The sequence below is a fragment of the Lathyrus oleraceus genome, chromosome 3 (assembly GCF_024323335.1).
Source record: "Lathyrus oleraceus cultivar Zhongwan6 chromosome 3, CAAS_Psat_ZW6_1.0, whole genome shotgun sequence".
Taxonomy (NCBI): Eukaryota; Viridiplantae; Streptophyta; class Magnoliopsida; order Fabales; family Fabaceae; genus Lathyrus; species Lathyrus oleraceus.
The window spans coordinates 467,133,765-467,160,428 of NC_066581.1; the positions used below are offsets into that span (position 1 = coordinate 467,133,765).

Below are 26,664 nucleotides of genomic sequence, written 5' to 3' on the forward strand. Positions count from 1 at the left end.
GGTTGTTTGGTTGGTGTAGCAGGAAGATGGTTGCTGGAAGGAATGATGATGTGCTTGTGGCGGCATTGACCTTGTTGGCTGGTGCCATTCCGCAAATGAATGTTGGTGATCGGGAGTGTGATGCTGATTAGTTTCGTGCTTTTGGGAAGTTCCAGAGGAATAATCCACCGACTTTTGAAGGAGCTCATGAACCTGATAAAGCTCAAGAGTGTTTGAAGGCAATTGAGAAAATATTTCGAGTTATGAACTGTTCAGATGCGCAGAAGGTGCAGTTTGGCAGTCATATGCTTGAGAAAGAAGCTGAGGATTGGTGGCGCAACACTGTTCAGAGATTTGATGAGGATGGCATTGAAGTGACTTGGGCACTTTTCCGTGATGCTTTTCTGGAGAAGTATTTTCCAGAAGATGTTCGTGGAAAGGAGGAAATTGAATTCCTTGAGTTGAAGTAAGGTAATGGTACCGTATCTGAGTATGCTGTAAAGTTTAAGGAGTTGGTCAAATTTTATCCCCATTACAATACTGCTAATGCTGAGAGATCCAAGTGTCTTAAGTTTATGAATGGCTTGAGACCTGATATCAAGAAGGCAATGGGTTACCAACAGATTACGATATTTTATGAGTTGGTTAACAAGAGTAGGATCTATGATGAGGATAGTCGTGAGAGCGTTGCTCATTACAAGTCCTTGCATGATAAGAAAGGAAAAAGGCAATCCCGAGGGAAGCCGTATGATGGTAAGAAGAAAGTTGGTGATGGAAAGAAGCCAAGTGGGGGAGAACCTCACACTCCTGTCAAGTGCTTCAGATGTGGTGTTGAGGGACATCGTGCTCCCGAGTGTCCTAAGGGCGATGTGACTTGTTTCAAGTGTGGCAAGCAAGGTCACAAATCTTTTGATTGCAGAGTTGGTTTGAATGTGACTTGCTACAATTATGGTGAGCAAGGGCACATTAGTACCAAGTGCAACAAGACGAAGAAGGAGCAAGCCAAAGGGAAAGTGTTTGCATTGTCCGGTGTTGATACTTCTGCAAAGGAGAGATTGATACGAGGTACGTATTTTATTAATAATATGCCTTTGATTGCTATTATTGATACCGGTGCGACACATTATTTTATTTCTTTGGATTGTGCTAAGAGATTGAATCTTGAATTATCTGTTATGCGTGGAAGCATGGTTATTAATACTTCGGCTATGGGTTCAATGACTACTTCATTTGTTTGTTTGAAATGTCCGTTGAATATTTGTGATAAAGATTTTGAAGTTGATTTAGTGTGTCTTCCATTGAGTCAAATTGATGTTATTTTGGGAATGGATTGGTTGAGGGCCAACCATGTCTATATCAATTGTTTTGCGAAAGCTGTTCCTTTTCTTGAGCCAGAGAAGGAAGGTGATTTATTCTTGTCTAATCAATAAGTGAATGAATCTGTGCGAGATGGTGTTGAAGTGTTTATGTTGGTGGCAAGTTTGAAGCTTAGTGAAAATGGAACAATGGGTGAATTTCCAGTTGTTCATGATTTCCCTAAAGTGTTTCCTGATGAGGTTAGTGATTTGCTGCCTGAACGTGAAGTTGAGTTCACGATTGATTTGATTCCTGGTACTAGTCTGGTATCGGTGGCTCTGTATCAGATGTCACCATCTAAGTTGAAAGAGTTGAAGAGTCAACTAGAGGACTTGCTTGATAAGAGGTTTATTCGTCCCAGTGTGTCACCGTGGGGTGCACCTGTCTTGTTAGTTAAGAAGAAAGAAGGTACTATGAGGTTGTGTATGGATTACATACAACTAAATAAGGTTACTATCAAGAATAAGTATCCGCTTCCAAGGATTGATGATTTGATGGATCAGTTTATTGGTGCTTGTGTGTTTAGCAAGATTGATTTGAGGTCTGGGTATCATCAGATCCGTGTGAAAGCTGAAGATATTCAGAAGACTGCTTTTAGAACAAGGTATGGACACTATGAGTATTCGGTGATGCCTTTCGGTGTGACGAATGCACCTGGTGTATTTATGGACTATATGAATCAGATTTTTCATAAATATCTCGATAAGTTTGTTGTTGTGTTTATCGATGATATTTTGATCTATTCGAAGAGTGAAGAGGATCATGTTGAGCATTTGAGGATTGTTTTATCTGTATTGAAAGAGAAGCAGTTGTTTGCTAAACTTTTGAAGTGCGAGTTTTGGTTGAAGGAAGTGAGTTTCCTTGGCCATGTGATCTCTAGTGGTGGTATTTTGGTTGATCCTTCTAAGATTGAGGCTATATCTCAATGGGAAGTGCCGAAATTTGTGTCTGAGATTCGTAGTTTTCTTGGTTTGGCAAGTTATTATCGAAAGTTTATTGAATGCTTTTCTAAGTTATCTTTGTCATTAACGCAGTTGACTAGGAAAGGTCAAGCTTTCATTTGGACTGCACAGTGTGAAGCTAGTTTTCAAGAGTTGAAGAGGAGATTGACTACTGCTCCTGTTTTGATTTTACCGAATCTATTAGAACCATTTGTTGTGTATTGTGATGCTTCTTTGATGGTTTTAGGAGGTGTGTTAGTGCAAAATCAACAAGTTGTAGCTTATGCTTCAAGGCAACTCAAAGTGCATGAGAGGAATTATGCGACTCATGATTTAGAATAAGATGTTGTTGTGTTTGTTTTGAAGATTTGGAGACATTATATGTTTGGGTCGAGATTTGATGTGTTTAGTGATCACAAGAGTTTGAAGTATTTGTTCAATCAGAAAGAGTTGAATATGAGGCAAAGGAGATGGTTAGAATTCTTAAAGGATTAAGATTTTGGTTTGAATTACCATCCTGGCAAAGCGAATGTTATAGCCGACACTTTGAGTAGGAAATCTTTGCATATGTCGATGTTGATGGTGCGAGAATTGGATTTGCTTGAACAATTTCGAGATATGAGTTTGGTTTATAAGAGACTTCTTTTGGAGTGAATCTTGGTATGTTGAAGCTTACTAGTGGAATTTTGGATGAGATTCGAGAAGGTCAGAAATCTGATTTGGTTTTGGTAGATCGATTGACGTTGATCAATCAAGGTAAAGGTGGTGATTTTCGGATTGATGAGAATGGTATCATGAGGTGTCATGATAAATTTTGTGTTCCCGATGTTTCGGATTTGAGAAAGAGGATTCTTGATGAAGGACATCGTAGTGGTTTGAGTATTCATCCTGGTGCTACTAAGATGTATCAAGATTTGAGGAAATTGTTTTGGTGGCCTGGTATGAAGAAAGAGATTGCGGAATTTGTGTATTCGTGTTTAATTTGTCAGAAATCGAAGATTGAGCATCAGAAGCCGTATGGTTTGTTACAACCATTATCTATTCCTGAATGGAAATGGGATAGTATTTCTATGGATTTTTTTTCTGGTTTACCTAGGACTCCGAGTAATTGTGAAGCTATTTGGGTTATTGTGGATAGGTTGACGAAATCTGCTCAATTTATTCCGATTAGAATGGATTATCCGATGGAGAGGCTTGCAAAGCTGCATATTGAGAAAATCATCAGTTTGCATGGTATTCCGTCTAGCATTATGTCAGATAGGGATACGAGGTTTACTTTGAGATTTTGGGAAGGTTTGCAACGTGCTTTGGGTACAAAGTTGTGTTTGAGTTCTGCTTATCATCCGCAGACAGATGGTCAGACTGAGAGGATGATTCAGTCGCTTGAGGATCTTTTGAGAGCTTGTGTTTTGGATCAGGGAGGTGCTTGGGATAGTTATTTTCCTTTGATTGAGTTTACCTACAACAATAGTTTTCATTCGAGTATTGGTATGGCTCCGTTTGAAGCTTTGTATGGTAGAAGATGTAGGACGCCTTTGTGTTGGTACGAATCTAGAGAGAGTGTTGTGGTTGGACCTGAGATAGTTCAACAGACTACTAATAAGATTAAAATGATCAGAGAGAAGATGAAGGTTTCTCAGAGTCGTCAGAAGAGTTACCATGACAAGAGAAGGAAAGCACTTGAGTTTGAGGCAGATGATCATGTGTTTTTAAGAGTTACTTCGGTAACGGGTGTTGGTAGAGCATTGAAGTCGCATAAGTTGACGTCGTATTTTATTGGTCTGTATCAGATTTCCGAGAAAGTAGGTGATATGGCTTATCGGATTACATTGTCGTCGTCACTTGCTAATCTCCATGATGTGTTTCACGTATCTCAATTGAGGAGATACATTGTGGATCCTTCGCATGTTGTCCAATTATATGATGTTTAGGTTATAGATAATTTGACCGTGGAGACATTACCTATGTAGATAGAAGATAGAGAGGTAAAACAACTCAGTGGTAAAGAGATCGCTTGGGTGAAAGTCGTTTGGGGAGGGTCGGGTGGTGGAAATGTGACGGGGGAGCTTGAGAGTCAAATGAGGGATTCATATCCCGAGTTGTTTGCTTGAGGTAATTATCGAGGACGGAAATATTTCAAGTGGGGGAGAGTTGTAACACCCCGATTTAATTTCCTTATTTATTTATTAGGTGTTTATTTTAATTAATCATTATTTGGTGTGATAATTATTTAAATATGTGTTTTGGTGATTATTTGAATATATGTGTTATTCGAACAATTGAATTTTATGAGCAGAAGTAGCAATTGTATAGTAATGGGCCTAATTAATTAGAATGGATGGATAAGTGGGTTAAGCCCATTATGAGTTAAAAATATAGTAAGGATTTTAGAGATTAGAGTTAGTTTTGTAAAACAAGAGAAGAAGAGAGAATATAAGAGAAGAGAAGAGAAAGAGTAGAAGAGGAAACTAGAAGAAGAAAGACCTAGAGATTTCATCTATACTAAGGTAAGGGTGGGATTTCAGGTGGTTATGGGTAAACATAATATATGTAATGTATATGGGTTAGATATCATGAACTTAGGGTTTGGGGATTTTGATTTTTGAGAAATCCTAACTTGTGTTTATGTTTTAATCCGTGAAATTGATATTTATGTTATGTTGTGATGTTTCTATATTTAATTCCATGAATGGGTATGTGTATAGAACATGATTTGGTGTATAATTGCATGTTTGAGTTTCCCTTGAAAATGGTTAATTTGGGATTTTGGTGAAAATTAGTGGAGCTTAGAATCTTGTTTCTATGATCCTAATAGTTGCTATATGATATATATAGGTTGTATAACTATTTATTTCATGAAAAATGATGGATTAATGTGGTTTTATGACGAAAATTCGTGCTGGACAGCAGCATTTTCGCAACTGCAAATTTTCTGGGTTTTGACAGCATTTTCGCAATAGCAAATTTTCTGGTTTTTGACAGCATTTTCGCAACAGCAAATTTTCTAGTTTTGACAGCATTTTGAAAAACTTGTAAATTCAATAAATTTTGAACCGTAACTTTTGTAATCCTAATATGGATGTATGTTGTATGTGTGGTGAATGTGAATGACATGTTTTCTATTGTTTGGCATGTATGGGATGGTTTTAGATGGATTTTGTGAAGAAACATAATACTTGAAATCATGTATGTGATGATGTGAATTGACGAATTTGATGAATAACATGAATTGGCTTGTTTGCCCTATGTTAATATGTTGTGATGAGATGATGAATGTTATTTGATGTATTGTTTGGGATTGAAGTCATGTTAGGTGTATGTTGTGCAAATGTTGGATGTGGTATGCTTATGTATGATTAAGGTGTTGCGATCATCCTAATTGCATGAGTCTTGTTATTGTTGTTGCACACTTACACTAGCATGAGTCTATGAAAGAGGCAATGTTGGGTAATCTCGTGTAGATTATTTGCTTGTCCCAAACCTAATATCGAATGGGTTTTGAAAGCTTAAGGCCGAATCGAGCTTTAGAGGTGGTTATCTAGTCTATTTGAGAGACGCTCGACAAGTCAGAAATGATAACAGATGGGATCCACATGCATATCGCATTAAGTCACACATTGAGTTGGACGTGTCAATGTGAATTGTTGTTTGTGTGATTATGTGATATGATTGTATGGATATGATTTTCGTAGATATGCGTATACGTGGATTTTAGGTGATCCATTTTATATGAATTTTTGATGTGTTGTTGATGTGATATGTGTGCATATTTGTGATATATGTGATGAAATTGTGACTTGTATACATTATGGAATCATGTGAAAGTTGTATACATATTTGATGATGATTTGTAAATGATGATGGATGATAATATGTACATGAAATCGATATGTTATGAAATATGACTTTTGTACATCGTTTAGTATTTATAAATGAATACTTGTGGATTCTTGAGCCATGTCGTATGATGGTAAACATGTGATTCCTTAATAAGATGATATGATGCATGTTTGTATGAAGCGTGACGAATTCTAATAATATATGTATGTTTGTTATACATTTCATATTATTATGTTCTTCTATAATGAATTGAATTCTCACCCTTCTGTTGGAATGATGTTCTATCGTGACATCGCTCAGGTACTGGAGATAGTGGTGCTTCGCACAAGGATTAGATTCGGAGGCTAGTTCTTGTTGTGTTTTTACTAGGTAGTCTATAGTGCTCTAGTCATGTAAAACTTAGGTTTATGGGATTATTTGTATTTGTTTTGATATTGAGAGCTATTGTTATGCTCTCTTTTATCTTGTTATTTAGATATGTTGGTTTTGATATTAAGTGGCCTTAGAGCCCAAAATGATATTTTATGGTAGATGATTTATGGGAATCGTCACTAGTTACCATTTATGAAGACAGATGTTATTCCGTTGTGTGAGTTTGCATGTTGGTTATTTGGTTTTGATTTATAATTCGTGTTACTTGTATGTGACCATGGCATGTGTTGTTTCTGGCAGAAGTAAATATGATGCCCTCGTATATGCATGCTTTAATTTACTCTGATTATGAAATTGTATGTTGTATTTGAGTAGTAGTAGTTTGGGGGTGTTGCAAGGATCACCCATACCTTGGCTAGTTTCGGGGAAACCATCTTCTGATTCGTCTTCACGATTTTCCCCAACATCTTGCGTTTATGCATCCTTTTCCATAGGGGTATCTCCGTCCTGCACATCCCCATGTTCGGAGCCACTAGTATGGGAATGTTGAGTGATGCATTTTGGTGGAGAATCTTCCTACGTTTCTGCAGCAAGATTGTTTACTTCGCCCATAGACCCTTTGTCGGAGTCAAGAGGAGATGTGGGATGAAATGTGGGAGCACCACTGCTTTCAGGAAGGATCGTGACGATGATTGGTTCGACTGTTGGATGTTTGGAACTTCTTGGAGCAGCATGAAAATAAGATAAAAGTTGTGAGTCGAAAGTAAAAGAAGATGTAGTTAATTATTCAAGAGTTAAGGTGAAGTATTTTACCTTAGGGCCTTCAGCCCCAGGACTAGAGTTATCACTCTCCATTTGTTCTGGAGTTTTCTTTGACTTTAACCCAAGTTCAGCCCCAGGGGCAGGAGTTTTCTTCGCCTTGTTGGTTTTTGCCTTTGGGTGGACAGGAGCACCTTGAAGCTTCAATTGTTTCTTCTTTCTTTGTTTGGTAGGTTTGGAAGTATCTGGAGATAGGTCATCATCATCAGATTCGACTGCTTCGACCTCAAATTCTTTTTGTTTAATTTTCTTGGGTGTTAGTGGTGGTTTTCGGCTAGTCTGAGGAAAAAGAGAGTTGGAATGATTAGAAATATGAAGGTAATACATAAATCGAAGGTGTCAATATATAAAATATATACCTTTGTAGTTGTTGCTTTACTGGCATCTTATTCTTTTGCTTCGATGGACTTTTTGGTGATGGCGACAGCTTTCTTGGGCGTATTTTTTACAGCTGGAAAAGAACCAAATTATTGCAAGATAAAGAAAAGTGAAGAATTAAGAGAAGAAGTGAGTCGAAAAAACTCCCATTCCACACCTTCATAGATTTCAGACTCTATGTGAACGTCTTCTATGCCAATATGAAGGTGCCCTTTGAAATTGTCCAAGTTGTGCTTAGTCGAAACCACTCGGTTAGCCTTTTTCTGAGATTCTTGTCGAAGGATTTTTACAAAGTCCCCATAGATAAACTAGTCTAGAAATGGAGAGCTAAAGGCCACACCAAATTTAGCATTTGGCAGTCTAGAGAATTTGGGGGGATATTAAAAGCGGTTTTGTACCGTTGCTCATGTGTAACATACGAAGGTAATTTTAAAAATTCCATTTTTTTGGTAAATTTTTCCTTCAAAGTGACTACTACGTCGCAGACGGTTCGACTAAGATCATCAGGTCTATAGGCAGTTTCAAAGCATTTTTGGAATGCTTGGATTTCTTTTATGTGAGTCGAAATACCTTTCTTAACCTTCTCTTGCACAAAAGTAAAAGCTTTGGTGAGATGGTGATGGAATGCAGAAACATTAAAAAATTCTTCAGAGTAGCAATCATGCCACCAAAGGTCGAATTCATGTGTACAGAGGAATTAAGGTTTGAAGGCGACTGGAGTAAGTTTTGTTTGGCCAACATATCTATCTATTTGCCTGCTGTTGGTAGCCTCAGTGTGGATTGCGTTGTAAAGGAGGAGAGAACTCTTTTTTTCATAAAGAGGTTTTAGAAGGATCTGAATGAGACCAAATTGTTGTGCGACAAGATTTGGTTGGTACGTTATAAGGGTAACTTGGCTTTTTGATTGGTTAAGACTTAAGGAGAATACCCTGGGAGTAAGAAATGCTTCCCAAATAGCGATTGATTCAGCTTATTTATATTTCGACGAGGAAGGGAATTTTCTCATGAACCAATCAGGACCGCATGTTCTTGAGGCAAAATGAGCCATAACTGGAGTGTAGTTGTAGTGCTTAGCGAACATCATCACATAGTTGGTGAAGCTTTGTTGAAGGTTTTGACCTCCATCACTTGGAGTTAACATAGCTAAGAGCGTCCCTTCGACTCTCATATTCTTCACTGCGTCAATATCCACGTCGATAGGGTTATGAATTGGAAGACATGCCTCAAAACTGGCATCCAACCATAATTGTAGCATCCAAAAGGGGCCAGAAAGTAGTAAGTTCCCTTTTATTATGATATTTTTAAGGGCGGTTACACCTTCGCCCAGAGATTCATAAAGGTTCGCCAAAATAATTTTGTTGAGGCATACGTTGCATCCAGCATGAAGTTGGTTTGCCAGTGTAAGGAATTTCTTTGCTACTTTGAGAGGCTTCGAGCAAAAAACACAACGAGACAACCATAAAGCAAGAAAGGAAATATGCTATGTGTCATAGACTTCGTCAATATCCTGATCATGATAATAGGATATGTGTGTAGTAAAGGAGGCTCTAGAGGTGTCGAAGCTGATGGTGTCTTTAGACAAAAAATCTGGATCATAAGTTTCACCAGTGGGTTTTAGCCCTGTGATGGCAGCTATGTCGAAAAGTGTATGTGTCATCATTCCATAGGGAAGGTGAAAAGTATGGTGAGTACTATACCAGAAATATAGAGATGAAATAAACATAGTTTGGCAATATCTAGGTCCTACTTTTGACAGTTGTATTAAGTCGAAAATATCCATTTCTTTCCAAACTTGGGATTTCTTCTTCTCTATCTTCTCCAACCAACCTAAATAATCAGAGGGATCCCTAAATAAAGGACAGGATCGAAAAACCCTAAAACAACTATTCATATATGTTAGATTAATGGGTTCGTCGGTCGAAGGGTTGCCTTGATTATCTGGGTGAGGGTTTTCCTCAGTATGAATTTCATCACTAATCCTGGATTTTTTAGCGCAAACTATGGGTTTATACCTATGGTAAGTTGGGAAAAATTCCTTAAGCTTATTATGATCAACATATGGATTTTATAATGGTCCTAACATTGCATGAGTTTTTCCAGAGATAGAAATAGGAATTAATACCTGTGATTGAAAATTTCTCCTCTGTTCTTCAGTAAGAGGTTCTGGAATGTATTGTTGATTACCCATTGTGTTTGGGCCTAAAATCATGTCAGCGAGAGGAAGACCTTGAGATTTCTTAGAGTCTTTTATGTTCTTGGCTGATTCCTTTGTGACTTTTGCAGATGATGTCATTGTTACGGAAAGATTGAAGGAAGAAGTAAAATGGGTTTTTTGGTTTGAGGAAGTTGAAGAGTGGAAGAAGTTGTTTTTGAGGAAGCCCAGAATATGAAAAGTTGGGAAGAAGTGTTAAGTATACCTATTTATAGGTTGTTGAAGTGGAAGCGGTCTTTGTTGAGTATTAATGGGTAAAAAGAAAGTGGGACGCGTGTCAGTTAAAATGGCCATGATGAACGGTGGCAGTTAAAGTCTAGCCACGATCTCCTAGGGACTAGGAAACGTGATGATTACCTAAAGATCCTCACGTGGGTTTTGAGGAGACGTTATGCAAAAGTTATCACCATGATTGTAACATCATAGCAGATAAGCAGCTTGTGACATCGAATTGGATTGTCAAAAAAATGTCATTTTCTTCGTTATGTCGAAAAAGACATTTTTGGGGGGAAATTTGTTAGCTGGAAATTTCGATGTCAGGATGGAGCTAATAAGTAAAGAAGAGTATACTTTTGAAGACATTTTTTACTTCGACATAAGAACATGGAATAAGGAAGCCAGTCGAAGTTTACCTTGTGTAAGAGGGAATTGTTGTGAGGCTTAGAATGCTTTTAAGTTCAGAATGGTATTTCGACAGAAGGTTGCGTTCGACACATATTTGAATTTGAATGAAAGAGGAATAATTGTATTTACTTCTTATCCAGTTTTAAAGAAAAGGACACACGGAGCGTTATCATGAATTGAAGACATGTCGAGTGCGACATGTCATTGCTTGGGCGAAAAGTCGTTGGTAGAGGTTATTTAGATTTAGTATATATAGGAGTCTTAGTGTTAGGATTTCGATGTGTTCAATTGTTATACAATTACTCAGAATTACTCAAAGTATCTAGCGTGTTGAGAAACGAGTATCATTGAGAATGTACGTTTGATAACATCATTTTATTTATATCAATCAAAGTTTATTTATATCTTTTGTCCAGAATTTATCTTTCATTACAAGTCATTTATCAAGCGCTTTTATACACTTTCTTTACATTCTGCAATTTATCCCTTTGAAAACACTTTAAACAAACAATCTTCATACATGAATATTGTCGAAGTGTTCATCATTTTTCAAATACAATTTTAAACAATAGCACATGTCCTAGGATCAATCTAGTTGATCCTGTGAGTAACCAAAGTATCCATGATTTGGAAGACCAGCGGTTGTTTACCAATTTTTACGGTAAACAATAAGTGATCAACAAAAGGTGTGTTTAATGAATTTTCTGTTTTAATTATTCATTACTTATAATGTCTATTATGTTTTATTAATATATATGTTTTAATTAAATTACAAAGACTCATGCTGGCACTCGAGGAGTTACTCCCATGGGTTGACCAAAGATTTTGTGTTAGGTATACTATGTCATTTCATACCCTTAAGCATGTTATAGATTTCATTTTAATCCATATGCATATTATGTGTTACTAAATTTATTGCATTGTTTATTTATAGACATTTGTAAAGCAACTTCAGGAAGAAGTTTCTAGGTCTCAAATTAAAGGAACTAATGTGGAAGGCTGCAACAGCCAGTTATGTAAATGTTTGGGAAAATGCTATGCTTGAAATTAAGGATATTAACGAGGAGGCTTTCAAGCACCTGATAAATATTCCATCAAGGTTCTGGAGCAAATCAAGGTTCAACACAGATCCAATATATGGCACTTTAGTGAGCAACTTGTCAAAGGCAGTCAATTTAGTATTTGTAAATGCAAGAGCAAACCTATTATTGTTATGCTTGAAGAAATAAGTTTATCTTATACTTAGGCGGGAGTCAAATAGGAAGAAGATTTCCAAATATGAAGGTGACATTTTACCCAATTTCAAAAAGAGGTTAGCAAAGGAGACTCAAAAAACAAACCATTGGACTTTTAGGTAAATGTTATCAATGGTAACTTATGTACTAGTTTAGGTGACTGAATAATTTCAATATGTTATATAGACGTGTGGGTGAACATGACTATGAGGTTAGGCATACATCATACAATGGAGAAAAATACACAATTAATCTATCAAAAAATGAATGCTCTTGTAGAAGATGGACGCTGACATGATTGTCTTGCTATCATGCTATTTCATGCATGAAGGATCAGTTGTTGAATATTTATGCTTTTGTGCCTGATTGTTATAAAAATGAGTGTTGTGAGGCTTGTTATGCATCAATACTGTATCTAGTTAAATGGCAAACTCTATGGACCAAAACAGAGTTTGTTGATCTACAGCCACCGTCCATTAAAAGGCAACCTGGTAGCCCCAAGAAAAAGAGGAACATGGAGGATGGAGAGATGGTGAAACATAATTCCCAACTGAATAGGGCAATATTTGGAATCAAATGTAGCACGTTCTATAAGGATGGTTACAGCAAGGCTACATGCAAGCTACGAATGCCGCAAACAACCCCAAATCAATCAGGACCAGCAGACTCTGCACCTTAAACTCAGGAAGCATAAGCAACCCCAAATCAATCAAGACCAACTGAGTTTACACCTTCAACTCAAGAAGCACAAGCAGCACTAGATGACTCTACAAATTCAAGTCAGACAGTACCAGAACGAGCACCCCAAACTCGACCTCTTCCTAAGAAGAAAAAAAGACTTCAAAAGAGACCAAAAATAGTCTTAAGCCAACCATAAATATGTTAATCATTTGTGTTTCAAGTTTTTATTGTAGTGGTGTCTATGAACACCTTATGTAATGTCATTTTGATGTAATGACACCATATTTAAGTTTGACACCTTATTTTGCTTATTTTGATGTAAGAATCTTGGTTTAACATTCTGGTTTAATACCAGAACTATTGTATGCATTTCTTGTTTAATGAAATTCTGATATGCAACTCTGATATATCATTCCTGAAATTTTGTTATCAAAACCAGTACATGAATATTTGATATGAAATTCTAGTATGTTTGGTAACAGATGTTGTAAAAGAGTTTCACATTTTAATTCATAATTTTAATTCATAATTTTAATTTAGTCTCTAAACTACATTCAGTGTATCAATGTAAACCCTAATCAAATGTTATCAAGTTTCATTATAGTCACATTGTCAGTGATTTATGGGTTTGTTTTTATATCAGAGTTTAAGGTCTTGTATTATACTAGAAAAAACTCAAATCACAGAATAAACTATGTGACAGAAAAACTCAAAGTATTCATAACACCAACTTAATTTATACATAGATTTCCAAATGAACAAAAATCACATGAAAAACTAAGCATATTTGAAATACAATGTCAAAATTACAAGATTCAACCATAAACTCAAAATCCCAAAACTCATTGATATTTTCAACCATCCTTTTGTATACACAACCTCATCCTTTAATTTCAAAGTTTTATTCTTCTGTCTTTCAATCTTCAAACCCTTTCATCCATAATTTTATCACCTAACCACTTCAAGAAATTACAACATTTTTCCATATGGTTTCTATAATTCCTACAACGCCAGAACTTTTTCTCAAAGTTACATTATTCATATCACTCACGGTATGAAGAATATGTTCATATTGACAAAAGAATTCCCTCCTCTTGTTTCTACTAATTACAGGTCCAAATGTCTCAAAACTTTTATTGTTTGACAAAAAATGAAGGATTAATTTTGTGGAAGATGAAGAACAAGCCCTAATGGAAGGTAAACAACGTTAATCTGAGAACAAATTAAGTGGAAACCCTACTTTATAGTATAAATATTGAGTCAGATTTAGACATTGAGCTTTGTTGTACATCCACGTCACCAAAACTTAACGTTTTTTTGACATAATGTGACGTAAATGATCAAATAAAATAATATAAGTGTTTTTAAGAGACTAACTTGTAGCATTTTTTTAGTTAAATAACTGAAGGGAAACATTAAATTAATGGATTTGGTGACTAAATATACCTAAAATTTAATTAGAAAATCAAACTGAACCAAATCGAATTATAGTAAAAAGTCATTTGAACCAAACCATTTCAATTTGCTTAAAACCGAATCAATCCAAACTTATTGGTTTGGTATACTACCATCAACCTTCTCTTGTTGAATATTCACTCATCAACTTTAGTTTGTTGTCTCAAAATAATCACTGCCATGATAATCCCTCCAACTTTTACTTGCTGCAGTGAGGCTAGAACTTAGCAAGTTCCACAAATCTGGCAGCATATTCAATAACCGACAAGTTACCTTGCTTCAGCTCCAGAAACTCAATCTCCTTCTTCCCACGAACATCCTCAGGAAAGTACTTTCTCAAAAATTCCCTGTTGAACACAACCCAAGTCACAACTTCAGTTGCAGCATCCAACGCCTAACAAGTGTTGATCCACCAGTCATCAGCTTCCTCAACTAACATATGTGTACCGAACCGCATCTTCTGAGCTTTAGAGCAATCCATCAATCTGAAAATCCTCTCAATCTCCCTGAGCCAAGTATGTGCTCCATCAGGATCGTACCTACCCTTGAAAGTAGGTGGATTGTTCCTTTGGAACTTCCTCAAATATTGGAACTCGTTGTTCCCACCAGCATTAGGTTGATTCTGCACAGCCTGAGCAACAACCTGCAAAGCATCAGCAATAGCAACATCGTTTCTTCCAGCCATTTTCTGTTTCACACCAAAAACACCAACAATGGTTAAAGAGACAACATCGACATTATTCAACTATCACACCACACCGACTCAACAATTTGGCCGGACAGACCGACCTGCTCTAATACCACTATGTAACACCATAAATTTACCCCACGTAAATTTAAAACATTTATCAGAGTAAAACAAATCAACATTCAATTTAGGATGCTACACTACAAATAATAGATTTGCTCAATCGAAAAGACATGTAACACTTTGCAGTTATAAAATTAGTAGTAATAGCCACAACATACAATAGATTTGCTCATCTTGCTTTGATACATGGACAGATAGATGATATGTTTGATGATTATGAGAGTCATCTGATACCAGACAAGGCACGAAGTATCATAGTCGTGAGTGACTGGAGCTACGTCGAAGGGTATATCAGATAGTTCTTCAGGATGTCACATTCGTACATGGTGCATGCTGCTCTAGGAGATCTGTTGAGGCCAGCTCATCAGGAGATACTAGAGGAGGAGCAGGCACAATTAGATCATATTGAGGATGTCTTGCTTATATATCGTCGCATTGTGGAGATTGCGCAGGCAGGCATTAAAAGAGGTATCTTCCCTGATGGGTCTTATGTGAGGCAGGTCCTAGATGCCATCGGGATGGAGGCACAAGGGGCATTAATGTACCGGAGACAACGTCGGAGGACAGGGGGATTGATCGTCGATGACGCAGAGGAGGCAGAGACGATGTAGTTAGACATACACAGTAGTGCATTAGTATATAGTAATAGTACTATGAATTGTATTTTATTTTGACATCATGATACTTTATCGTTGTTCTCAACTTTTTTGACATTTATTGATCTTTTATTTATATATGACATTTTTGGACCATCTGGATTTATGTACGTCATTTTTTGCATGTCGCTTGTATGGTTTAAATTTTCATCGCAATACACAAACAAAACATAACATGAAGAGTTATGTTCTGATAAGTTACAGAGATACATCTCCGTAAAATAAATAAAAATGCATCTTCGATACAATGAATTTGTAAAATGACTTCTCAACGTGATGCATGGTATACGTTTTAAATTGTTACGGAGATGTATCTTCAAAATATTTAAACGTTTAATCAAAATTTGATGCGTCCGGAGATATATCTCCAGAATCTGATGGACATTTTAGTATTTTTATGTGATGCGTAAATACCATATTGAGTGCACGGAATTAATGTAAAGCTAACAAGTGATGGGAATACATTAACTTGGCTATTAAACGTACAGATTGGTACAATTGTGTACTTAGTACAAACTCTCAAGAAAGTATTTACACTGCTTTTTATTCACCATTTATAGCAACAAAGTTACAACAATAATTGTAGCAAGCAAGATACTACATGAGTTCTTTTTGTCGTATCTATTCAAGAAACAAGACTTCTTGTTCTTTCAAAACTAGCTTTCAGTACAAGGCCAACAGCATTTAATGTAAACTGTTGAAGGCAGTTTCAAATATTATATAGCTTTGATTAGAGTATTCATCACTCAATCTCTGATGTGATTTTGCTTCACAGAATAATGTCTTATTTTTTGGGTGATCACTGCAACTCTAACTCTCTACAAGTCAAGCTTGGCCACACCTACTCAGGCAAGCAATTCCTTCTTCTAGATAATCTTCTCTGTTAATCCAAAACTCTGGCGCATCCTGCATTTTAACCACCAGAGAAAATGTTTCTTGGATGATATGCTTGATTTCAAACTAGGAAAGACCCTAATTATTTGGATCCTCTAAAGTAAAAGATGTAAGTTATAGAGTAAAAAAATCGCATGAGTTATAAACTAATATCACATAAAAAAAATACAAAAGACATGTTTGAAACTTCAAATTAAGTTAAATGACACCTGGTGTAGTTTTTCCTATAATAATCTTTAAAGTGGCTAAAAGCTTAATAACTTTTTGAACAACGGTTTTTATTTTGCACTTTCAGATTAGTCCAATCCAATAACATCCACAGCTTCTGAAGCATATATGGTTTAGATAGCAACAAGCAAGAAAAAAAATTAACTTTTAACTCAAACCTTCATTATTCCAGCAAGGACAGCGCCTCCAAGGTACACCATGTGTTTCCTACGTGGCGGGTCCTCAATTCTTAGTCGCAATTTCTGATTACCAATAACAAGAAAAATGAGAACAAGTTTATGCGAACTTTTCCTTCATTCTCTCATTGACTATAAAAACAGCTTAGACATAAATACTTAAACTGTAAGTGCATAGTTGATAACCACTTGATAAGTGGTATTCAATAAATGTAAAAATACAGGAAGAAAAACAGTATCGTAAAGAATACACACTGGATACACATGCAGAAGCAAAAAGAAAAGAAAATTGAAGTTTACCTTCAATCCATCTTTGTTGCCCTTCAAAACAACATCAAGATAACGATCAAGTATTTCTTTTTCCAATCTGAAGATGGGAGAAAGAAAAAGAAAACAGGATTACCAACTTTATTTTGGAAACACAGAAAACCCAAACCGTTTAATAGTACCAAACACAATGTGCCAACGGATGAAAAAATAAAAGCAGAAATAAAGGGACCTTCAAAATTACTTATTTACATCAAAATTTGAAATTCAAAACAATCTAGACTCTAGAAATATACTATTTAATGCATGATAGATTAGGTAAGTTTACCTAGCTTGCAATATGTTCAGTTTATAACTGTATAAAAAAGCTTATCATTTAACTGAGATGAAAGGGAATGTACCATCATTATATTAGTTTTCAAATAAACAATGTATAATAGAGTTCTAGAAAGAGAGATATCGTAAACATTTTGAATATTGAACAACAGGTGATCACAGATATGTGTAGCTTACATATGAGCCGTTATTACTCTATGAGTTTAAAGGAGTGCTACCAGTGTAAACCAGTTTTACTCTAACATACGAGATTCCATTGTTTTTCCTTGTCATCTCACTCTTGTAAATGTATTTTGAAATTAATTAATTGTATATTAAAGTGGCAAAGCAGTGAAGTGGGTTCTTATTGGATGTGAGTGCATGCCAATTAACTCGTTACTGTATACAACTAAAATATCATAAGCGTGGATTTAGCTGAAAAGAAACTAATGGATTGAGATCAGAGTTATGCAATATATGTTCAGTGAACACAGATAATGATGATATTAAAAAAATCAGCAACACAAGATTAAAGAAAATTAGTGCTGATGTAAAGGAGAAATAACCACCTACCGACTTGGTAATCCAGGATACATGGTGCTCCCTCCACTTAAAACTATGTGTTGATAAAGCTGCAAGACAAGATTAGAACATGATGTAGAATAAATTGCATGACATTTTCAAAATACAGTAGAAGTTGTATAAAAGATTCTCTAGAGCTGAAGTGGTTTAATAAGCATAAGTTTTTCGATTTAAAGACTACTATAATGATACTCCTTTGGAAAGATGGTAGGTGAAAATGTAATTTATTAATGAACCTATTACAAATATCTAAAAGCAGGTCTATGTCCTTACAAATAAAACTACTAAGTACTAATACATCGCTTCAGGATTTACTTTGTTGGTTGAGTAGGCAAAAAGTGGCAAAACTGAAGGCAGCACGAAAATAGGTTTCAGGCAAAATATAGTCCAAAGTGAAATTAAGTAGTATTTTATTATCCATCACCTCAAACTTTTACGCCGAGCAAATATTGAGTGATCTACATTCCAACCGAAAAATCCCCATGGTGTTGACATGACAGCCAAAGAGTATATGAGAGGGTAAAAAATCTGCTTGATTGAGACTTGTAATACTTCAAATGCATGGTTAGACAGCTAGCCAGGATAGACAGGGAAATTTTAAGTGCATTTTTTTTTATTTTGTAAGCAAAATTTTAAGTGCATTGATTCCATATTAAGCATATGAGCACGACAACTACAAATTAATTGGAAAAACAAGTGAATCTTAAAAATTATTCTGTTAGAAACACGTACAAAAGAAAGAGAGAACACAGACTAACTAAATAAAAAGATGACATCTTTTTTAAAGACAACTAAAAATGGGAAATGAAATCAGTTAGGAGGTGCTGAAGTGACGCATCTAATAGCTGTCATAGATGTCAGAAAGCTTAGAACTAATACTATTTCACTCTCCCATAGTTAAATTTTGAGATATGGATGATACCATTACATTACATCCTTTTAAATCATAAATGGAGATAATCAATACTTAAAAAATAACTTATTATAAAGATATTAAATATAGATTTCAAATGGAGCATCATACCATCATCCGGTTGTCAATATCCATTTCTTGAATGCAACGAAACACCATGTCAGCCATTCCATCGCCTTCAACATCTATAAGTTCCTGCAAGACGGGGGGGAAACATCAAGCAATCATAAGCCAAAAAATTATACACGCTATATATTTAGCTAGAATTGCACTGGCACATTATAAAAATACTAATGTTAACAAATCCTTTTACACTATAATCATTTTGATAGGTTTTGAAAAGCTAATTTAGAGAAAACGTGAGTGACATGAACAACAAGTACCTACCGGTGTGAAAAGAGCCTCAGGGGCCTGGAACCTTTCGGTGCCTACTTTAATGACTCTTCCATCTGGAAGCTGAATTAGATAAAGCAAATAAATATAAGTGATATCAACATAAACAGTATATGAATGACAACCACCTTTTGGCATGTATAAACCCTATACAAGTGGATAGTAATAATAAGCATTAATTATTTTTTAGGCCACCAACAATTTGGGATAATTGCAGTTTTAATCCCTAAAGTTTAAAAAGCATATTTTTGTCCTAAGTGTTTTGAAATGTGCTAACTAAATCATTTACACAGAACTAGTCATACAGATTTCAGGAAATTCAGGATGCCAACTTACAGTATAGTTCTTAACAAGGATAGTGGTTTCAAGCCCCAACTGATATTCCCTCTTGTAGTCATAGCTGCAGTAAAATATATGAGCTATGGAGAAAACATTTTAGGGACCATACAAAACTAATATTTGATTTGAGATTTGTTTCTACCCTATATAGCATAGCTTCTCTTTGATTTCCCTAACAGTCTCAAAATCAGCTGTTCTATTCACTGCATATCTTGAGGAAAGAAAATTGTGTTCCAGTTAGAATTAAAGCATAAAGGGGTCAGCTTGTCATGATACTGATATTACATTACAACTGAAATGAAAAGAAATAGCCCTCACCCCCTCCTTGAGAGCAAATCAACGAGATAGGCAGTTATATGCCGCCCAGCTACATTCATTCGTTTTGTCAAATGAGGGAATGAATAGCCGTCAACAACTGGAACCTGGATCAAAATTCAAAACTTTCATTACTAACATTTTTTGAATGAATACTTCCAAATAATTTAATTATTTGTCATAAAACTAAACTTGTTAACCACCTTTTGTTCATTAAACCATGGATCTACATAATGATTGTGTGGCAAGATTATAAGTGGTTAGTCATTATATCATATTCATAAACTATGCTTTTCAAGAAATAGAAATGGTGAATCACAACAGTTCACCATTTCATTTTGCTTCAAGCAAACGCAGTGCAGGAGTAATAATTTTCTTTTCAAAAATTGATTTAAATAATTCTCTACAAAATATTAGATTTGCATATCTCCAAACTGTGTTGAGCCATTAAGAATGTGTTCTGACATAGTGGCACATGCATACATTCATGTACAATGAAATCTTATATATTGTATATTACTCCCTCCGTTTCAAAATGACTATCGTTTTAGCAAGTAAAATTTGTTTCAAAATGAACGTCATTCTCACTTTTCAATGTAAAAATGATTGCTATTTTTCTAATTGTGTCCTTTAATTATTACCCTGTACACTACTTCCAATACATTTATAAGGTTAATTTAGTAAAAGTGTAATATTTTATGACAACATTATTACATTCCTTAATTTGTGTACAAAAACCTTAAACGACAATCATTTTGAAACGGAGGGAGTAGTAACAAATAAATAAGCAACCCATGAATATGAAGTTATGAACAATGCTAAACAATCTGATGACAATGTCCATGTCTATGCACTGAACTGAAAGAACTAACTGCAATAACATAAATAGAGTTGTGCAAGTAAAGTAAATATCCAAGAAAAAGTTATGTCTGAGAGTAAACAAACTACAATCTCAGGGCACATTATCTAAAGTTAAATTAGTTAAGGTGTGAAAAATGGTTCTCTCTCTCGTCCAATAATGTGATCCTCTTCCTCTTGTTAGTTTTTCTCCAAGCACCGTTTGGGCAAGCTTCCTCGCTTGTGGAGGCCCTTATCTTCATTTTTTGGGATTCTCTTCTCCCTTCTTCCCTTTTCTTCCTCGTCTCCTCTCCCTATTGTGTTACTCATGGGGCCACCAAATCACTGATTGCCCCTCAACAACCAATAGTCACAATTCCCTCTCTGGTTAATCGTCCCCCACCTTATACATGGCCTCGAAATCTCACCCCCATGGTTACTCCCTCACTTGCAGACACAGCCCCCAAGCACCCCCCATCGAAAGCCACCATGGCAAGTCACTTCACTATTGTCCAGTTTGAGATCTAATGTTTTTATGGTGTTTTTATGTTTATTTGTTATGGATCATTGTTGGTGTTTTGTTGTTATTTTAAGTTTGTTTCAAGTTTGTGCTTGACCATTGGCCATGTGGGGAAGAAATTAGTTTGGTTGTTAGGATTAAGATTTTGGGTTGTCAATTTCCTATTGGCTTATGATCTATGTCTATTACTGTCATGTAGTCGGCTTGCTTAGCTATTTGTGCTGATCTCATAATGTGGAAATGGAATGCATCAACTCATGTTCAATTTGATTGTACTATCCTTGTCATAGCATTTGAATGAAGTCTATTTTACCGTCAAAAAGAAAAACTGCAATCTCTTGTTTTTCTAGGCCTATACCTGGTGATTCCCCCTTTGTGATTGTGGTATGAATACTTTCTATGCATCAGATGAGCACCCAGCAGGTAATCCATCCATAACCAACTTTGCAATAGAGTTTGTCAGCCAATATAGTATTTTTGTATCAATATTTCTTAAGATTAGCATACAATATTGTTCAGAATATTTATGAAATTGTCAAATGTTTGATTTAGATACTTAACTCAACTCATCGAATCCACTATTTGTTACTTATTAGTGACCAAAAGGACATAAGTTTGTAAAGCTTGGCAAAATAGTTATATAACAATAAGAGATAGAATCTAGTAGCAGCACCCTCATAGTGATCAGCATTATAATTAACTAATTAAGTAGCATAGATGTTAGTTAATTACCACATGAGTGACACCATCACCCGAGTCTATAACTAATCCAGTCAGCAAACCTGAGACAACCAAAGAAGTGTTACGAAGGCACAAAGATTGCATATTGATAAAAGGTAGTCAACATTAAATAGCTTATGTCAAAAGATATAATTCGTGGAAATCAGTGTACGTGTGTTTGGTTTCTGCTATTTGTTACTTGATTGTTGAAGTTACAAATTCGCCTTATGTCAAAGCCTTGCAAATTAGGATACATGATGTCACCACATTTGATGTGTGAAATAAAATTATCATACATTATAGAATATCCAAGGTTTATAAATAGGTATATGTTATGATTAGAGTTAGTAGTTTCCAAGAATGAGTAACAGCAATTATGGGGTGTAAGCTCTAATTAGGATGAGATCAACAAAACAAAACATCAACCTTCACTCATCTCTATAAGCACCTTGAGCATATAATGTTAGAACAGCTTGGATTTGGATAAACACTCCAGCAAAATTGTACTTCTCAAACATTGTCTCGACCTGCCAGGTCAAATCACATAAACAATAACATGTAACACAATCAATATACAAGAAAATAGCAAAGGGAGAGCATAATTGCACAAACCATTTTTTCACGATTCTTTGAGGGATTAAGAGGCGGATCGGTCAGTAGAATCTTACAGTCTTGAGGATTAATCTGTCGGAAAAATTATGGCCCAGAGTTAGCTACGATATCAAACAGTCACAGTTGAAAGAACAATTAGAAAGAAGCGCCAGAAGGTTACTTTTAATTCATTGTAAAATGCATGATCCCACACGTGACACATGTCATCCCAATTTTGGACAATTCCATTCGTCACAGGATAAGATATATCAAGCTGATGTCGCAGGTCTGCACATCCCTCGCCAACAACAATATCCTAAACAGAGCATAACTTAAAAAGTAAATAATAAATCTCACAAGACCTAAGCAACATCTTAAAATAAAAAAATTAAAGTGCATATATTATTGTTTATGTTGACTAGATTTAAAGGCTAACTCAACCCACAAAACCGACCTGTGTGATGAAGCTATCCAAACATCGTAAACACTTCCTAAGACATGTCTCTAGTTGATGTGGGAATCTCAACACAGCCACATACATTCAGAAATGGCCATCTAAATTCTAAACTGTGGATTAATGTGAGTGGAATAACAGGGACACACTCTCTAATGCCCACAACTAAACATTTGAAAACATGAACAAATGCTCTAATATCATCTTAGAAATTGGGATAAGGATTTAACTAAACCCCACAAAATCGACATTTGACATGTGAACAAATGGGGCTTAATAACCATAATCTTGGCTTAATAACAGAGATTTTGGCCCAATAACAAGAGCATGTTTGGATTAGCTTATTTAAGCTTATCTCCTAGCATAAACCTTGTGAGAGGGTTTTCGACTGGTCTATTTTATCCTTTCTTACAAAAATAGCTAATATATAAACACATATCCATAAGCTATGTAACACGGACACCTCTAGGATTAGGCATGTCGTGGTGTCCGACACGCGTCAGTGTTTGATACTTGTATAATATCCTTACTACACGTGTTGGAAAAGTCAAATAAGTAAAGTCAAATATGTGTCTGAAAAGTCAGATGAGTGCCCCGAAAAAATTGTTTTTTTTCTTTGCTTTGACACTATTTGAATTGGTGTCCGACACCCGTATGACACTCATACCATAGGTGTCAAACAAGTTTTTCAAACCCAATTTGTTTTTTTCTTTACTTCAACATACTTTTATACATTTCTTTAACAAATCTCACACACATCTAAAAGGTTAAACACATATTGATGCAATATTAGACATTAATTTTGATTGAAATATTTTTAAATCTTTCAGTAATAAATAGATAAAATAGCTCAAATACTATATGCAGGTGGTGTCGGTGTCCTGTATTTTTGACATTATCAATGTTGGAGTGTAGTTGTTGTACCGTATCTCAATATCCCGTATCGGTGGCTTATAAGAACTTATATTGTAAGTGCTTAATTAGGTTGTCTAAACATAATCCATCTCTAGAATGGGTACTACATTGGTCATATCTCTAATCAATGTGCAACTCTCAGCAACTAGACCCCGGAAATCGCTAGTAAACTTACATAAAATCATAATACAAAGAATCACATGACATCTAGTAGATCAAACAAAGTAAAAATCATAATTCAAAAACCTCAAAAATAAGGTTTGTCATACCTTTAACTCTTGCTCGGTAAGCGATTCTTCGTATCGGAGCATTGGCCTCCCCACAACACAAGGAAAAACCGAGGTAGGAAAATTCTCACCCGCAAAACCACACTTCACATACTGAATTTAAATAGAAATACACAAAAAAAAAATTACATCAGTAGTAGAAAAAACACGAACTGTTAAATGTATAATTCGAAAACACGATTTGTGATAATTTGAGATTGGTGATTTGCAAAGATCTGGTGGATCCGTTGCAATGCGGTTTGATTTTGATATGAAAAAAGAGATTGGAGAGAGAGAAGTACTCCGGTTCCGTTGTCGCAAACGACGACGTTTTTGCTGTCCATGGTGTGGTGTGATCGATGGCGCTTTCAGTTTCAGTTTGGCTTCGGCCGGAGATGCTTACTAAAGCAGCAAGAGAGGACGGGTGGGGTGGTGGATGGGGAGGGGACTCCTTGTTAGAACGTCTAGTCAATGGGACTTGATTAAACGACTTCGCTGCTTCGTCGTTTTTTTTCAATAATACAATTATGCAAAACAAAATGAAAGAAATAGATACCAATGTTTTTTTTTTCTTTCGTCCTAAACGATGGAGAAACATTATTTTAAAATAAAAAATGCTTTTACAAATTTGGAAATGTATTTATTTTACATTAAATATATGCGTCAAAGAGTTACATCTCTTTTTTTTTTCTTAAAAATAATAGTTTCTGAGAAGCACTTTTGTATTCACTTTATACACACATCATTCATTCTTAATTAGGTGTTCGCATTTGTATTTGTTTTTAACGAACAATCACGAGTTTAAATAGTCTATGAGATTAATTCAAAAAAATCTCGGAAGCAATTTTATACAAACACGTGTATAAAAAAGTATGTATGTAAAGTGATTGTGAATGTCTGTATGCAGATAAAACAAACACAAATTTAACGACGAAAAAGCTTGAATTAAAGCAAAAGAATAATGCAATAAACGATATTAAATAAATACAATAAATGATAGAAATAGTAAAGTGTTTCAATTAAGAAAACATAAAGACAATAAGAAAAAGGGACGCAGAGTCACACGTTACTATTAAACTAAAGATAAATGTCTCCGACCGTTTATTCCTAGAAAATAGACACGTCTTCAATAACATGCAACTTAATTTTCTAATGCACTGCCACGTCTTCAGTACTTGAAAATTGCTGGAAATCATTATCATATGTTCGTAATTGCTCTTATCGATTAATAAATGTATGCTCGTCGAAGGTGATTACTAAAAGCGCTAAGACCCATGTCAAGTCTTTAGGTTTACAAATTCTTCAAAGTATTTGCAGTTCGTCGAACGCTTTGACTTCGGCAGGTGTCGAGAGATCTACTAGATCTATTCCTGAGACTCCTTTAAACTGTGTTTCAAGATCTGCTCTTGAGATTCTTTCAAACCATGGTTCAAGATGCTAGTCAAAACACTCAAATGACGTATTCATTCTTGTTGACTTGTGTCAATCAAAGCTAACATTTAGTATTTTTCCAATGCAACATTCAATTAACTCTTTCCAAATAGATATTTCATGCTAATAGATACCCCCAAAAATGTCACTTTCGATAATATGGTCAGAAGGAAGAAAGGTGGCGTTTTTGTAACTCTTCGACACTATTTGCCCAGTATGTACATATCACATCAACGAAATGTTTTATTATTTAATTTATTATTACTTATTGGTCAACTTATCACTTTTTACCAAAACGTCGCGTCACAAATGTGCGTGCAATTGATCATCATCATCCTCTATTTCCTATGAGATTAACTAAAAAAGAAATTAAGACAAACCCTTTAATTCCATTTTTTCATCTTTTGCTATGACCTTTTAGTGTCAAGTGTCGACCTGAGTGCGCCACGTGTCCAAAATTATTTGGAAGGAAAAACTGAAATGTTTTCTTCCTTTGGCTATTTAACATGTTCTTAGTCAACCCTCTTCTCTTTCACCATTTCCTTCTTCTGAAACACTAACAGAAAAAAGAAACCTTAAAGTTTTCTGCAGTTTCTATCATCTTCTTCATCACATTTCTTTCCAAAAAACCTTTAAGATCAACAATGACTCCAAAATTTCAATCACGTTCTGCTTTAGTTGTTGTTATTGAAGAACCATTATATGTCAACGATCACACCTACATTCCTGAACCTCCCATGGAGGATGGAAGAAGAAATGTCTAGTACATTAATGCTTTGATTCCATATTCCATTGTAGGTACCATCTATGCCCATGGGTCCTCTCCTTATATGTATTAAGAAATCCCAAGTGTTGAGAGATTTCTTTCTCTAACTCCCTAGTTACGAGCCATTGGTATTTATGGATGCACCCTTTGATTTTAGCTTCTTCAAAAATAGGGTATTTAGTTATTCTCCTCCGGGTATGGATGCTTCATACATCCAATGGTTATATAGGGTTCAAGCAAAAAAGAAACACTTCTGGAAGGATTTGGACATTTTTGATTGAATCCAACTATCACGAGTTGGTCCCAAATACAAATTTCACATGCTCATTGCAACCATGTGTTTCTGGGACACCTCGACCAACACCTTCCATCTTCCTTATGGG

The 26,664-nt window shown here is 35.5% G+C and overlaps 3 protein-coding genes across 3 annotated transcripts; 1 reads left to right on the plus strand and 2 right to left on the minus strand.

The window, feature by feature from the left end:
* The first annotated feature begins 587 nt into the window (after positions 1-587).
* On the plus strand, positions 588-1,636 carry LOC127131679 (uncharacterized). The gene is made up of 4 exons (XM_051060593.1): positions 588-1,044; positions 1,249-1,383; positions 1,441-1,535; positions 1,598-1,636. The coding sequence occupies exons 1-4, from the start codon at positions 588-590 to the stop codon at positions 1,634-1,636; spliced, it is 726 nt and encodes a 241-aa protein (XP_050916550.1).
* A 12,473-nt stretch (positions 1,637-14,109) lies between these two features.
* On the minus strand, positions 14,110-14,577 carry LOC127131680 (uncharacterized). The gene is made up of 2 exons (XM_051060594.1): positions 14,330-14,577; positions 14,110-14,239 (listed from the first exon to the last, which is right to left on the minus strand). Exons 1-2 carry the CDS (start codon positions 14,575-14,577, stop codon positions 14,110-14,112), a joined length of 378 nt encoding a protein of 125 aa, XP_050916551.1.
* Positions 14,578-15,810: 1,233 nt separating this feature from the next.
* Positions 15,811-24,639, minus strand: LOC127128200 (actin-related protein 2). The gene is made up of 15 exons (XM_051057432.1): positions 24,387-24,639; positions 24,088-24,198; positions 22,631-22,765; positions 22,471-22,542; positions 22,307-22,385; positions 21,871-21,920; positions 19,785-19,888; positions 19,609-19,677; positions 19,464-19,527; positions 19,122-19,190; positions 18,846-18,929; positions 17,813-17,871; positions 16,958-17,024; positions 16,640-16,723; positions 15,811-16,265 (listed from the first exon to the last, which is right to left on the minus strand). Exons 1-15 carry the CDS (start codon positions 24,426-24,428, stop codon positions 16,185-16,187), a joined length of 1,170 nt encoding a protein of 389 aa, XP_050913389.1. The 5' UTR covers positions 24,429-24,639; the 3' UTR covers positions 15,811-16,184.
* Positions 24,640-26,664: the final 2,025 nt, after the last annotated feature.